Genomic DNA, 14,346 nt, shown 5'->3' with positions numbered 1-14,346 from the left:
GTAGCCTCGTGCGGCCACATAAAAGATCGGAATAATCGGAAGAGCATAGACACGACACGTGTAGACGTGGCACGGTGTGTTTGCGTAGCTCTTTTGTTCCCCAGTTTAAAGTATTCTTTCGGCACTTTAACATTTTGCATTTCCAGCTTTCGCTTATCAACGTGGCAGCGCACTTTAACGCTCGCACTTTTCTGCTAACAGTGCCGCCCGACATCCTGGACTACGATACCAGCACGGACATGGTGGTGATGGAGGGGCGAAACGTGACTCTGCGCTGCGCCGCGACCGGTTCCCCGGCGCCTAACATCACCTGGCGGCGTGAGGATGGTCAGCCAATTCAAACCGGGACCGGGGAGGAAGGTTAGTTTTAACGAGTTGCCCACGAACGAGCGTAATTCGCAGTCAGGCTGGTGATAAAGCCGGGAAAATTTCGCTGAATTAAGGTGGCTCCTCCTCCTCTCTCTCTCTCTCTCTCTCTCTCTCTCTTTTTCCTTCCGCTAGCTCTCTCTCTCTCTCTCTCTCTCTCTCTCTCTCTCATCGTGTCGGACGCTTCGTTACGACGAGAGCTAATCGAATATGACGAGAGAAAGACGCGGCGTTTGATACTCTCTTCACCGGAAAGCAGTCGGCGATCATTTGCGATGCGGTCCTTTCCGAGAGTCGCGCTTTTAACCCGCTTCCCTTCCCGCCCTCCTCCTCTCTTTTGAGCGCACTCGTTAGCTCGTCTCTCATTCCGCAGTGTACCAAGTATTTTATGTGTCATTAGCTCCGCATCGAACGATCACGAAATTTCTACGCTTCATATTTGCCTCGAACGGTCAAGAGTTTAATTTCTCTTCTGACCCTTTACAAACTTTTTATGCTGTATTTCCACTTTTACTGCAAGATATTTCCATTAATTTCGCCTTCTCTTATTTATACGAAGCTCTGAATTCAGGTAACATGTGAGCATACGGAAAGCATACGAACTTTGCTTATGAAATTTGTAACTTTGATAGCCGACTTATAAAAAGGACATATCAAGCCTTTTAAAAATATAATTTAATTTGCCTGACAGTTTGAAAAGAGGACAGGTTTTAAATATTTACAAATTTTCAACGTTATAAATAAATTTTTATCCCTGTAAAAATTAATGTACGTGAAACTTTAAATGGACATTATTTAAGGATTGGTTTGATGCAACCGCAAGCGGCTTGAATCAAGTAAATATCCCTCCGACATCTCTTAAACGCGGCGGCAATGCGCCAAAAGCTCGCTCCGTTACGCACGCAACCGTAAAGGCTCCGCCCGGAGAAAAAAAAGGAGATTTACGTTCGCGAAGGATACATTCGGGCTAAACTGCACGAGTGCATCCGAACCGCATCGCGCTCTTGCAGTACCAAGCGCCTCGGCTGGCGGTCGCTGGGGAGCGCAAACACACCGCGTGGCAAGGCCAATAGGTTAGAGCGAGGTGATACGTTTGCAGAGACCGAGAAGATCTTCTATATTTGCATTGAAATTGGCAAACACAGTGAGCACACGATACGCGATTCGAGCTTGCATGCTCGGCCCGTTACGTCGCGGGACAATAAACAACCGGACCGACCTTAAACCACGATTACGCTATCCATAGTTCCGCTATTACGCCATTAATCCGATAAAGTGCGAGTGCCGAGGAAGTGAACGCGGAGAGACTGCTTCTGCGAGACGTTCCGACTGTGATTGGTTACGACGACTTGGTTACTACGTTCCAGATACTCGCATATTTGCGAGTTGATTCTCTTCTCCGAAAGAATATCGCAATTGTAACAGTTCCTCCGAAATAGTACCGCGACGTGTGCTTGCACCATTAGAGATTCGGCTTTTCTGTAATAATTCAATAATGTATATACTATAATGATATTATGATCAGGATATTGTTACTGAAGTATTATTGGATTATTTGAAACTTCGATACAGAGAGGGAGAGAGAGAGAGAGAGAGAGAGAGAGAGAGAGAGAGAGAGAGAGAGAGAGAGAGAGAGAGAGAGAGTGTATATATATGTCGTAATCTTATCTCGGCGGGTCGCGAACTTGAGGAAGTTAGCTTCATCAGCTTCATTAGCTCCTGGTATCACATCATATTTGTTACTATGGTTTTCGAATTGTGTTGTGAATAATTTTTAATCTTCTTTTTTTTTTAAGTGCTTAAAGATTTTTATAATTTTCGCCATATTGCATTTTCAGCGTGGATAGTTTATGTCCTTCTATAATGTTTAATTTGTTATCAGCGTGCAAATATTCTGTCCGATTTAATTGTGGCGAGCGGAAGGACATAGGTAGCCGCAACTTCCGGATAAGTAAACTGAATTTGCACCTTGTAATGCAAGCGGTCTCTGAACTGTGTCGCCCGAGTTGACGACTCCGTAAATTGCTATTTGAATTTCGAATACGACGAGAAAGAATATGAATCAAAAATTCAATATTTCATATACATAATATTTTCTTTAATATCAACATTAAATCGATTTTAATTATACACTAAATATTTGGAAAATTTTTCAGTCATATTTGTATCTCCCACTATTTATCTCAATATTGTTCAATACGTTCTGAGTAACAAGAATCTATGAGACATTTTGTTCAACAATTTCGGAGCGTTTAACAGTCAGCAGTACGTTTTATTTATTATCGCGTATTGTCGGCGTACTAGTATAATTTAAAATGTTTTATAGAAATTGCACACATGTTGGAGCTGCTCGCAATCGAGTTCACAGCTGCTGCATTATGTGGTCGTTTGTCAAAGCAGTTTGCACATTTTCCCGGTGCATTTTAACATGCGGAAGTGGTCTTTCTTTCCTGGCGATAATGGTTACATTGATAAAATGACAAAAGTTTGCGTATCTTTACCATGTTTGCGACACGAATCGGCGCCGGCATTTCTGTACGTCGTACTTTCTGATTTTAAATCTACAATACTTGGAGAATTCGAATCTAACATGTAGAAAATTTAAATGCGTACAAAATCTAAACGCGTTCGATTCGTTTTTAAATTGAAATGTATATAAGTGACGGAACTTCGGCAACCAATTTCCGTCGTGTCGGATGCGATGCTGGCAACGTTACTGACGCCAAAAAAGTTGCACAAATGTACTTCGTGAACTACACTCAGGTGGGCGAACACGTTTAAAAATATGGTACGGCAAAATTTCCAATTCAAAGTATGGAAAAACGCTATCTCGGCGTTATTTAAACTACTGATCGAATTAAATAGAATTGTTTCGGGTTAACTGTCGTTATTGTTTTTCTATTAAAACGATTATTTCAATCTCAATTTTTATGACACTATTAAAAGTTAAAAGTTAGTGATACATTGCGAAACAATTTTTTTTTTTTGACAATACGCAATCGTAAATATTTTCGAAAATTCTGTAATTTCAAACCATCACTGATAATGAAAATATCGACATCAATGTCTCCCGTCGATCCAGCGTCACGCAACTTTTCCATACATCGAACTGTCTATAGCTATAACTTTATCGAAATTCCCGAAAACCATAACATCCCCGAGAATAAAAAACAAAAATTTAGCGAATTCCACCGAGAACTGACATTTCATGTTTCATGTAAAAATCGATTGACACCGAAAACATTCGATGTCATAACGTAAAAGTTACATCTACCTCGATTTATCACCGATAACATCGATCATATTTGCGAGAAAAATTCTCGTTGCAAACTTATTGATACTTTCCCAGCATGCAGTTGTAATTGCCTTTGCTCAGCGAAATTTCCCTTTTTATTTATTGACATATGAAATTTATCTCTTCCAATAAATTCAATAATGAACACATCTCTCTGATCTGTTGTATCTTCCGATAATCTTTATATTATTCCGTAAAAATATAATAATGATATTGTATTTTGATGAAAAAGGTTATTTAATTTTATCTTTTCGATATTGCGTAAAATATTACATATTCATATTTTAAATAATAAGATATTAATATATAATAAATTTCAATTTTATATATATTGTATATCATGTATATCATGTATATTTCTATATGATTCTCATTACATATTTAATCATAATTACTCTTCTAATTACAGTTATGACCATAGAAGGGCCGAGCTTCAATATCACAAAAGTGAATCGGCTGCATATGGGTTCCTATTTATGCATCGCATCCAATGGCGTGCCACCCTCCGTCAGCAAAAGAATAATGCTTACTGTGCATTGTACGTATATTTTTCACTTTATACATTTTATTTATAACTATTATAATTAAAATCTGTTTTAATCTAAATTATGTTAAAAGATATTTTATTTCTTTGAAAAAGTGAATTATTACAAAATATGAATATTTAGTTTCCGCGTTTGTAAAGTACTATTAAATATTAATAATTTATTTGGTTATCAAAAATACGAGAAGAAGATGAAAACAAATTTTCATAAAACTGTAATAAAAAATTATTAAATTACACATAAATTACACATCGTGTAAATAGTAAACGAACATTTGCTTACCCTGAAAGGAATATTGTGTAGTTTGGAATTTAGAGTCGGACTTGTGTATTGACTGTTTCAGTTCCACCGATGATTTGGGTTCAAAATCAGTTAGTAGGTGCTCTCGAGGGTCAGAAGCTGACTCTCGAATGCCACTCAGAGGCGTTTCCAAAGTCTATAAATTATTGGACCAGAGATCAGGACAAGATTGTGCCGCAAGGTGAGTACTTATTTGATAAAGTCGTAAATAATAACTCGTCTCGGCGCACCAACCAGTTTCGATTGCGGATTAATTAAAGGGAAGCTACACATTTTACAAGACGACGTTACAATTGCCACGGTGAGAGTTCGCGGTCGTTCATGACAGTGGCTCATGAAAGAGTCATGACCCGGCAGAAAGTAGGATGACTTTACTGTTTTGTAATATGCATCGCTCGCGGCACGCACCTATCGCACTTTTTGATGATTCACGTAACCCCACGAGAGAGAGAGAGATAATTACACCCCCGACGCGTATTCCTCCACATAGTGTGCATTTGCGAGGAAGGAAAATAACTGGTTGTAACGAACCCTCTGAATAATGAAAGCTTCATACCGAACGCATAAACACGCACACCGGCGAAGCGCGAGTATAAGCGTTTCGCTCTGCTTTATGCGCCGGTCTATAAAAGGCGGCTTTACTACTTTGCATCGATCCGCCATTCCTTTTGGATTCGTATCTTTTGTGCGTATCACGATGTACGCACACTCGTGGCCCCCGTGTCGAGTGTATTTAACTGCGTCGGGGTGGGGGGTGGGGGGAGGAAAGCTGCGCGGGTTATGCCGCACTTTTACGACCGAAAATTAACCGCATTACGAAAAATACAGTAATTACTGCGCATTCATTACACGCCCGATGATTGATGGTTACGGCGCGATGAATTACCCCGCGGTTATTACGACGCATTTCTCGCGTACTCTTTTTTTTTTTTTTTTTTCTTTTAGTTCTTCAGTGCTGCGCACTGAATATACGTGGGGAAAATTACGTGTGATGTTCCGGATAACATATTACGCTATCATACTGTAGATAATGAAACACGCCTTCGGCTTTTGAATGTCACTGAAACGGTTGACAGAAATCTTCGGACGTGGGATTACGCGTTAACACGATCGGCGGGGGAGTCAAAACTCGCATTGTGCGCAACATTATTGCGTTCGATACAGATGCAAATGCTAACCACAACGGCGATGTAATAACGCTCGACGTAGAAAAGGGCGATACCGGTCGTGTTTGGCGCTCGCACACATACTCGTCGCGTCCTTAGCCTTCCTCATAAATGCCAGATAAAATTGTGTTATACCTTTAACGTACTACCGGGATTCGCATGCATTATTCAGAGGCTAATTCCGGTCGAATAAACGACCCGAAAGAAGAGCTGCGCGAGATGTTGGCGCGTGTACGGCTGGTACTGCTTAAATAAATAAATCTAACGGTATTAAAAACTAGATTGCCTCTTGTAATCGCCATATTGCCTTCTCTTGCATTTATTTCGAAGATATACAAGGTCTGACCGCGTGTAAATTAAAAGCGCCTCTGTTTCCAGTGGAAACTCATTTAGGGAATTAACGTCCAGATCGGATTCATAGGCTAAATGGCATTAAAAGATTTCATTCATAAAGGAATTCAAAGATATCTTTATTTCTTTTTTTCTTTGCGACGTTGAACGCACGCTAATCGATGGTAATGGGATTAAGAGCAGTAAAGCGCAACAGGACAAAAGTTTTAATTACGTAAACGCCATCGCGCGTACACGCTCGTACGCCAAATTCACTCGTTTGTCAAATGAATGATGTCACACGAAGATTTATCGCAAATCGCGCGCGCGAGTCTTCGATTAATAAATGTTGTCAAGATTTAGTTGAACGTTTGCATTGATCTACAACCGCGATGGAAGCGACGCATAAAAACAGCCGGGGTTCTGGGAACTACGAAAAGTAATTAAACCATCGTGGAAGGTCGCTGTCAATTCATTTTTTGAGAGAATCAAACGGCATGGCGGCTTCGTTTGTCTTTTTTTTTTTATGGTTACATATTCGTTACAGTGTAGTGCACTTCGGCATGGACGCCGGAGCTAGCCCCGGGGCGGTGAAAACGTTCCATTCGAATTGCACGCTCGTGCATGCTGTGTTTCTTTCATTTCTTCGGCCAATTTCCATTTGCGTCTAATTGAAAGCATTCAAATAAACAGAACGGGCAGAACGGACGTGATTGTAAAAATTTCATTTCGCTCGCTTTTGACCGCCTGATGTCAGAATCCGCGAGATTGCTCATCCCGCATTTCACTTTTTTTTTTGCACTCGACTATTGGCTGAACGTGATCAAAGCTAATACGGGCTGACGTTTGTTTCTGTCTCATCGGATTGTTAAGTTATTTCTACGAGATTACATGCGACGAGACGTCGTAGACAATGTAGTAATATATTCGCCCCGACGATTACGCGCGCGGAGGGGGGCGAACAGAAAATGCATGTAGGAATAGCGTGACTGGAAAAATGATTGGAAGCGATTTCACGCGTTCTAACAAGACGTGCCGTGATCGATGCTGTAGCAGATAGCGTCGAACTCGTCGTTTAGATCGGAAATAGTTCTTCGAGGCGACGTCAAACCTAGAAATTCCGTACTATTTCAGGGGAAGAACCGTTGCGATTGGTCAATCGAGAAAAAAAGTGAATCATTTAGCTTTGTGTGACATACTTTTTCGATATAATCAAATTATGACTCGTGTACTCTGTAGAAAAAAAAAAATCGATTTGCGTAGATCACAGTACAAAACAAAATATAGTCAAATTTCTATCTGGATTATATTTTTGCTACATTGTACGATAGTGAATTAAAAAATGTAGAGGGAGCGAGTATTATTTTCTGTCTCGTGAAAACCGGTACAGCTTTTTATAAGACGGTTGATTATTCATACTACTGCTATATTCACACATAGTGCCAATAACCTACCTGTCATTTTGTGACAACTCACTCTGTATAATTCAAGTTTTGTTCTATATAAATCGGATCGCCTTCAAATCGCCTCCGCCGAGTACAATAGGAACAGAATTTCTCGCCCGGAACAAACGCCGACACTGACAGCCAAATTCTAACATCAAGGGAAACCATTTTTACAAAAGCAGTTGTCATCGCAATAACCTTTCCTTTTCAACTTGTGAAACGGCATGAAAGAAAGTTTTGTGTCATTGTTTTTTTAAGTGCAGAACATTATTGTTGAAGTTTAGTGGAGTTCCTAAAGACTAGAAAAGCGGGTTAGCTCGAACGATGTTAAAGAACGTTACTTCGCCTTACTTTCTCTATTCGCCAGATGTTAAACCGTCTTTTATATATGACAAAATTATAGGTCAGATAGTTTATATTAAATCGCGGAATAAATTTGCAGCGTAATTCAGGAATTTATTTTATTCAGCGGTACAATGTTTAATATAAACAGTTCAATGCTTGGGTCAAATATATCTAATAGTCAACAGCAAATACTAAAACATTTACACGAATATTTACGTCAATTTTTTCAAAAGTGATATTTTCTCGGTAAAAACATTTTTACAATATTTTCTGCTTTTTAATACTTCCAATGAGCCGCGCGGTGCGCTCATTCTACGTTGCGCGTCCAGGATGACGGAAGTCAACCCTGAATCCGAAGCTACAATTTGGAGTTGTCGCCATTGAGAGTCGAACGATTTCGATGCTTTACAAATCTGTCCGTGACATAGCCTGCATAATCAATCCAAACATCTAAGATCCCGCGTTTTATCAAAACGGCGAATTGCCGTCCGCTGATCGGTGCCGTAATAAATGACATTCCATTTCGGGTCGGAAACGGCCGTTCCGTTCGACAGCCGCTACGAAATCTCGTAGCTGTCGAAGGTAACGTCACAATAGTTCAATCAGGTGGGAAGATGGTCCGTCGTGGAGATAGCACCGCCTGTCGCGACTATTTTGGTATTCGACACGCAGCGGTCTTAAGTTAACGTGATTTCTGTTTCGATCGATGCCATTCAGCGGTGCTTCCGGTTCTCGGCTCGTAAGATTCCAAACGATATCTCCGGGTGATGTCGCGCGAAAAGCGCCGGGCTCGAATGCAAAACTGAACAATAAAAGGGATACCGGGGGCTGAGCGTCCTTTGGATTCACGTCAGAACGGACTCGAGATGGATAATGCGCTTTCCGCGATCGTGAATGTCGATATCCGCCATTTTATGCTATTATTATACGTTTATTCGCTTCGATAAGGATAATAAGCTGACGGGTTTCGATAAAGATCATAAACTGACGAATTGCATAATGCTGTGATAATACACGTAATTAGGTAATATAAGAGCGGATATTTGTAAAAATATTACATAATGGCCGTATACGGCGCGTCATTCGATATTGAAAGAAAAAATAGCGATTTTTCGTCTATTTTTATGCACATAAATTTTATATGTAAGATTTTATCATTAATTAGATTAATAAATAAATTGACGGAGACAATGTATGTTTAAAATGATGAAAGCGATTTATATTTATTAATAATGAAATGTTTTATCATATAGATATTAAAAATAGATACTTATATTCAAATAGATAGTTAAAATAGATATGTTAAAAAATGATATGAGACCGCCGCGTGTGTATTATTCGCGATCATCGCAATTAATACAAAAAAATTCCAGTCACTGGATTTCGTTGCGTATTTTCAATACTTTCGATCGTCTTCCGAAAAGCTTGCAATTTTTAGTTTCACACATCTTAATGTCTTTCTCCTTCACGGCTCTCGTCTATTCTCTTTTGCGCTCGACTCTCGAACGTCTCTATCGAATATCTCACACGTTTCGATCGATCGACCTTCTTTTCTTAGCGACAATAATAATACCTTTTAATTGATTCAGTTAAATTTGTAAAAATTTTTACATATACCGTTAGCAAAAAGCTTAGAATTTATTTTTAAGTTTATCTCGTTATATTTATCGCATTTGTTTTTGGATAAGCGACATTAATATTACTCTTGTTCAAACTTTGTAGATAATTTTTCAAATTTTGACAAATGAAAAAATCTGCGCTTTCGGAATCAATAGCGAAAAGGGTTTTTAAAATTCAGATGACGCCGCGAAATGAATGGATCGTGCCAATTACTTATTACTCTTGTAGCAGGAAATAATTAAAAACAGACCCATTTGTTCCAAAATTCCGATTTTCTCATCCGGTCGTTATTAAATCCGGATGGCTTTTATTGTTCGTAGAAGACAGTCGTGTCGTAGCGAATCATTTCTATGAGCTTTTTCGTATTGTCACCGCGGTGCTTGACCCACATACCGCGAATGCACGCGGGATAGACAGTCATTTAAAAGCCCTTGATTACCGGCGCATATTCCGATAAAAATATCCGCGATCCGATCATGCTTCTATTTCCAAGCTGTACCCGAAAGAGTAAATCACGTCAAAAGAATGATGGGTAACCCCGACCAGACGTGACTGACAACACATGACGGAAAAGTGAGATATTTTTTTTTATGTATTGACGTCTAGTTGATTTAAGCGTGATTTTTCTGAAATTGGAACAAAAAGCGCGGATATAATGTCTACATATCATTTTCCGAGACGTCGCTCACATTCAATCGACGTAATTCAGCGGCCATGATTCGGGAAAATTTATCTTTTATTTTAACAACAATGAAAAATAAAATTGCGCAATGAATCATCGACGAAATCGCGATTTGTTGCAGGTGGGAAGTACGACCCGGTGCTGAAGGACAACGCGTACAAGATACACATGAAGCTGACGATAAATTCCGTCAGTACGGCTGATTTCGGCTCGTACAAATGTGTCTCTAGAAATTCGCTGGGCGACACTGACGGCAGCATCAAAGTCTATCGTGAGTATAATTGCGGCATTTCTTTTCTTGTTTTCTTGGAACGCGTATTTTTCTAAAAAAATTTCATGTTAAAGGTTAGCGAAACTGTGACATTTTTTTTTTTTTGCAAAATGTAACAAAATTGTTTGTTGTCATATACAAGAGATATACGGCAGCATCAAAGTCTATCGTAAGTATAATTGCGGCATTTCTTTTCTTGTTTTCTTGGAACGCGTATTTTTCTAAAAAAATTTTATGTCAGGTTTAACGAAACTGTGACATTTTTTTTGTTGCAAAATGTAATAACAAAATTGTTTGTTGTCATATACAAGAGATTTCGGTATAATCGAATGCAACGAAGTAACGGTGCAGCTTGCTCGCGTGCGCCGGTAGCAGCTTATTAAGCAGCAGCTGTGTTAAAATAGTTGGAATTTTTATGAAATACCGACTGAAATCCGACGCGCGACAGGTCGGGCCTTATACTCTTAAAAGTGTTCGCGCTTATGAATAAAACAATATGTCGCAAAAATATCCCGACGGTCGCAACGAGACGCTTCCGATTCAGAATCACAGCGCTCGTGGAAAGTTCTTGTATACACTCAACCGTCGCGCTATACAGTGCGCGGGCGATGCCACCCCGTGTGTGAATCGCCGTTGCCCTGAAAACAGCGAAGCGCGAGGCGTATCTACGCGCGTTGAAATTGTTTGTACTCGTAAAGTGAAAGATAACAAGGAGTTAGAGCCTCTGCGAGTTAGAACATGCATAAACAAAGCCGTGAGTTAAAGTATGACTTGAAGAGACTATCCGCGTTACTGCTCGCCTCGTTATTTCTTAGCTGTTGCTGGGCTCGAACCGTCCTTTTCTCGACTTCGAGACATTTTTCCGTACGCGTTCCGTGTATTTTCGTCACCTCGATACGCGTAATATTGTGTCGTTTGAATAACACTGAGCGTTGTTATTTTTTTTTTTTCAGCATTATTGAACTCCAACGGCACCAAAACCAAAAACAACAGTAAGTACCTTTTTTGCTTAAGCGGTGAGTCAAATACGTAATGTTTCGACACAGAAAGTTATTCGATGCAAAGAAATTGATATCGGGGCGATATAAATTTTACTTTCAAAATGTTCTACGTAGCGCAATGTGTATTTTACGATGGAAAATAATCTTCTTGAATGTGAAGAAATCCGCGATTTAATTCTGAAATTAGTTCGTGAATTTTACCGAAACGATGGGCGCAACTGCATGGCAGAGATGCTAAAGCGTTAATTAATTAATAGCTTTATTCCAACATTGTTGCACGAAATATAAATCGATCATTCATCCTTATTGCTCGCTTTGTGTTGAGAGGCACTTTTTGAACGATGAAGCGTGGCGTACTTGCGGCGGACGAACGGGTTGCTGATTAATTAGATCGAGTAGCCAGTTTATGCGTTCGAATCCGCATATCGAACCACTCGCTGTTTCCAGCTAAAGGACAAGTATGCGTTTCAACATTGTATAATTGTATCGAGCACAATACTCATACGAGCTGTGAGTAGAGATCTCCAACATTATCTTCTATCTTTTACGTCCCTCAACATTTCCGCGTATATCTTTATTTTAACAAAATGAACGAACGTCATATTTCCTTGTCAACCTTTAAAACTTTATGTTTTATGAATTGCATCTTCCGTGACGTTGCTACGAAAATATAGAAAATGTAGAAATGATTGAGAAAGTGAATCTTACAATTTGCAGATATAATTTTATAATATCAAACGTACTTTTTTCAAACGAAAACGCCGCAGTTTTGTAGATTATAACTTGACAATATTGACAATCATAAGAACGAAAATACACGAGCCATTGCGAAATGCAACAAAAGCGTATCTGTGTCATCCGCGCTTGTTAAGGCATTTCAAGTTTTCCATCCGACTAAGTCGAGCTCCTCCATCGTCGAGCACGAAGGCTCTAGAAGGGGGGGGGGGGGAGTCGGCACTATTTCAGCGTGAAATCGCGAATGAATAGGAGCTGTCGTGTCTGGGTTTCGCGGACCGACCGACCACCTCGTTTGCTCGACGGGCCGCCGCCCGCGAGAGAAGCGCGCACAAAAGTCGGTGCAACGGCTTGGTGCAGGCTCGTTGCAGAATGCACCGCGTAGGGGAAGGGAGAAGGGAGCTGCGTCCGCGCGCGCGGTGCGATAGCACAGATAGACGTTTAGAGAAACGACTTTTTAAAGAGACCCGGATGAATACCATTTTCGGCTCTTGCACCTACCGCGCCAGCCTGCCCTGCCTTTCATTGCGGAGAGAAAAGGGCAAAGCTGAAGTTTCTTGCAAAGGGACTCATCTCTCTCTTTCTTTTCCTCCGGTTTTCTCTTGCGCGTAAGCGTTAACGTCTTACGGCTGTGCGTAATACACTTTTCCCGTAAATAACCCGGCGCACGTTTCTCTCGGCGAGATAGAAGCTCTTTGATAGAAGAACGTTCAATTTGCTTCCGAAAAATTGAAAAAGACGCGCTGCGGTTACAACAATTACGCCGTTATACCTGAAGATAAAAATCGGGTAATGAATTTTAATGGACAGAACGGCGCGCGCTCTAATGTGATAACTGTAGATCGCACATGTAAAGTTCACGGTGAGGTATTTGATTTCATCACCGTGATTTCTTCCCGGGCGTGGTATTATTAGATTTGTCTTTAGCATGCAAATGAAGGGATTGAGGGGACAAAATGCATGGCGGACGTTTAAAGTACCAATTCGCGAACGGCTCTCTTCTCTCGGCGCGGTATTTCAAGTACGTTGATGTATTCAAAGAGATAATAATACGGGAAGAGCTTTGTGGAACAATACATCGGCTTCTTCAAAGGAGATGGTAAATTACATGTCAGTGCGCCGCGCTCCGCTGTATTTTGTTATGCTCCGCATGAGTATTAACTAAGCGCACGTAAAGTATTTTGCGTTATCCGCATTAGTTCTTTCTCTTTTTGCCGCAGACCATATTTATTGAGAAATATTGCGAAAGGTACAATGAGCTGCGGTATTGTTGCACATTTTCCATTCAAATTTCCGGAAATCGCTAATGTTTGCGATCATATTTCATACATCGTGGGGCTTACTGGTCACCTTGTATTAAATATTTTGGCTTTAAAAAATGAAGCAATCTTTCAACAAAGGATAGTGAGTAATGCTCGGCGATAAACAACGGCTGAATGTGTCAGTCACACGTTTCATATGTACTTGGCGTTGAGACATTGCCGCGCTTCTTGACCGTACGATGTATATATTCCGTTATAATGTAATATAACCGCTGTGTATACGTACTATATCAGGATGAAAAACGCCGATATAAAATCCACCCTTTGAAGTACGTGCTTTAAGACACTCTCGACGGTCGTGATATAGCCTCGAGACGCTCGCCCGGAGTCTTCACTCGCCGTTTTAATGGTTCATTTCGCAACGGGAAAACTTTAAACATCTCGCCCCGTCTTCGTTTTATGGCTAATCGATGTTTTTACGGCTACACAGACGGCCGCGAACACGCTCTCATCGCGAGTCTTTATGCAATCGCTGCGCGCTGCGCACTGCGTAGTGCAAGATAGCGGGATATAAATGCAATATAAATACGAATTCATTTAAAACGTATAGCCGTATACGCTCCTTCGGAAATCAGCTTATCGTGGCGTTATCTTTGCGCGACTTTTCCAGACATAATTCCAGTTCATTCGCGCCTGTTGAATACTTCCGGACGAACGATTATAAAATTGTATAATTAACGGTGTGGGGGTCGCGCGTTTTACTAGCGACTTGCTAGCGACAATGAATAATCACCGCACAAAAGTGATGTCAATGCGGAATGCTCGCAAAAGCAGCTTACTTTCATATTTCACCAAGTATCTTCCGTGCCATCATAATGAAAAATCCGGGATTTATTATTGACCCGTCTTCGGTGCAACTTCCCGTTCGCCCGGCGCCCGGAAATCGATATATGCAAAATATTTTGATGCCAACAGATTGGGAG

At 40.5% G+C, this 14,346-nt stretch overlaps 1 protein-coding gene across 2 annotated transcripts in view; it reads left to right on the top strand.

Annotated features, from left to right (window-relative positions):
• Nucleotides 1-14,346, top strand: part of LOC105668775 (neurotrimin-like) — a 144,902-nt gene that overhangs the window by 124,018 nt on the left and 6,538 nt on the right. For both annotated transcript variants that reach the window (XM_067352629.1, XM_012361341.2), the window contains exons 4-8: nt 202-360; nt 4,071-4,199; nt 4,550-4,687; nt 10,216-10,365; nt 11,319-11,357. In XM_067352629.1, the coding sequence (XP_067208730.1) occupies nt 202-360; nt 4,071-4,199; nt 4,550-4,687; nt 10,216-10,365; nt 11,319-11,357 (615 nt within the window). The remainder of the gene's footprint in view (nt 1-201; nt 361-4,070; nt 4,200-4,549; nt 4,688-10,215; nt 10,366-11,318; nt 11,358-14,346) is intronic.

Source organism: Linepithema humile, chromosome 3 (assembly GCF_040581485.1).
Source record: "Linepithema humile isolate Giens D197 chromosome 3, Lhum_UNIL_v1.0, whole genome shotgun sequence".
In the NCBI taxonomy this organism is placed as follows: Eukaryota; Metazoa; Arthropoda; class Insecta; order Hymenoptera; family Formicidae; genus Linepithema; species Linepithema humile.
The sequence above is the reverse complement of the archived record's forward strand: the minus strand, read 5'-3'. Positions and strand labels throughout refer to the sequence as shown.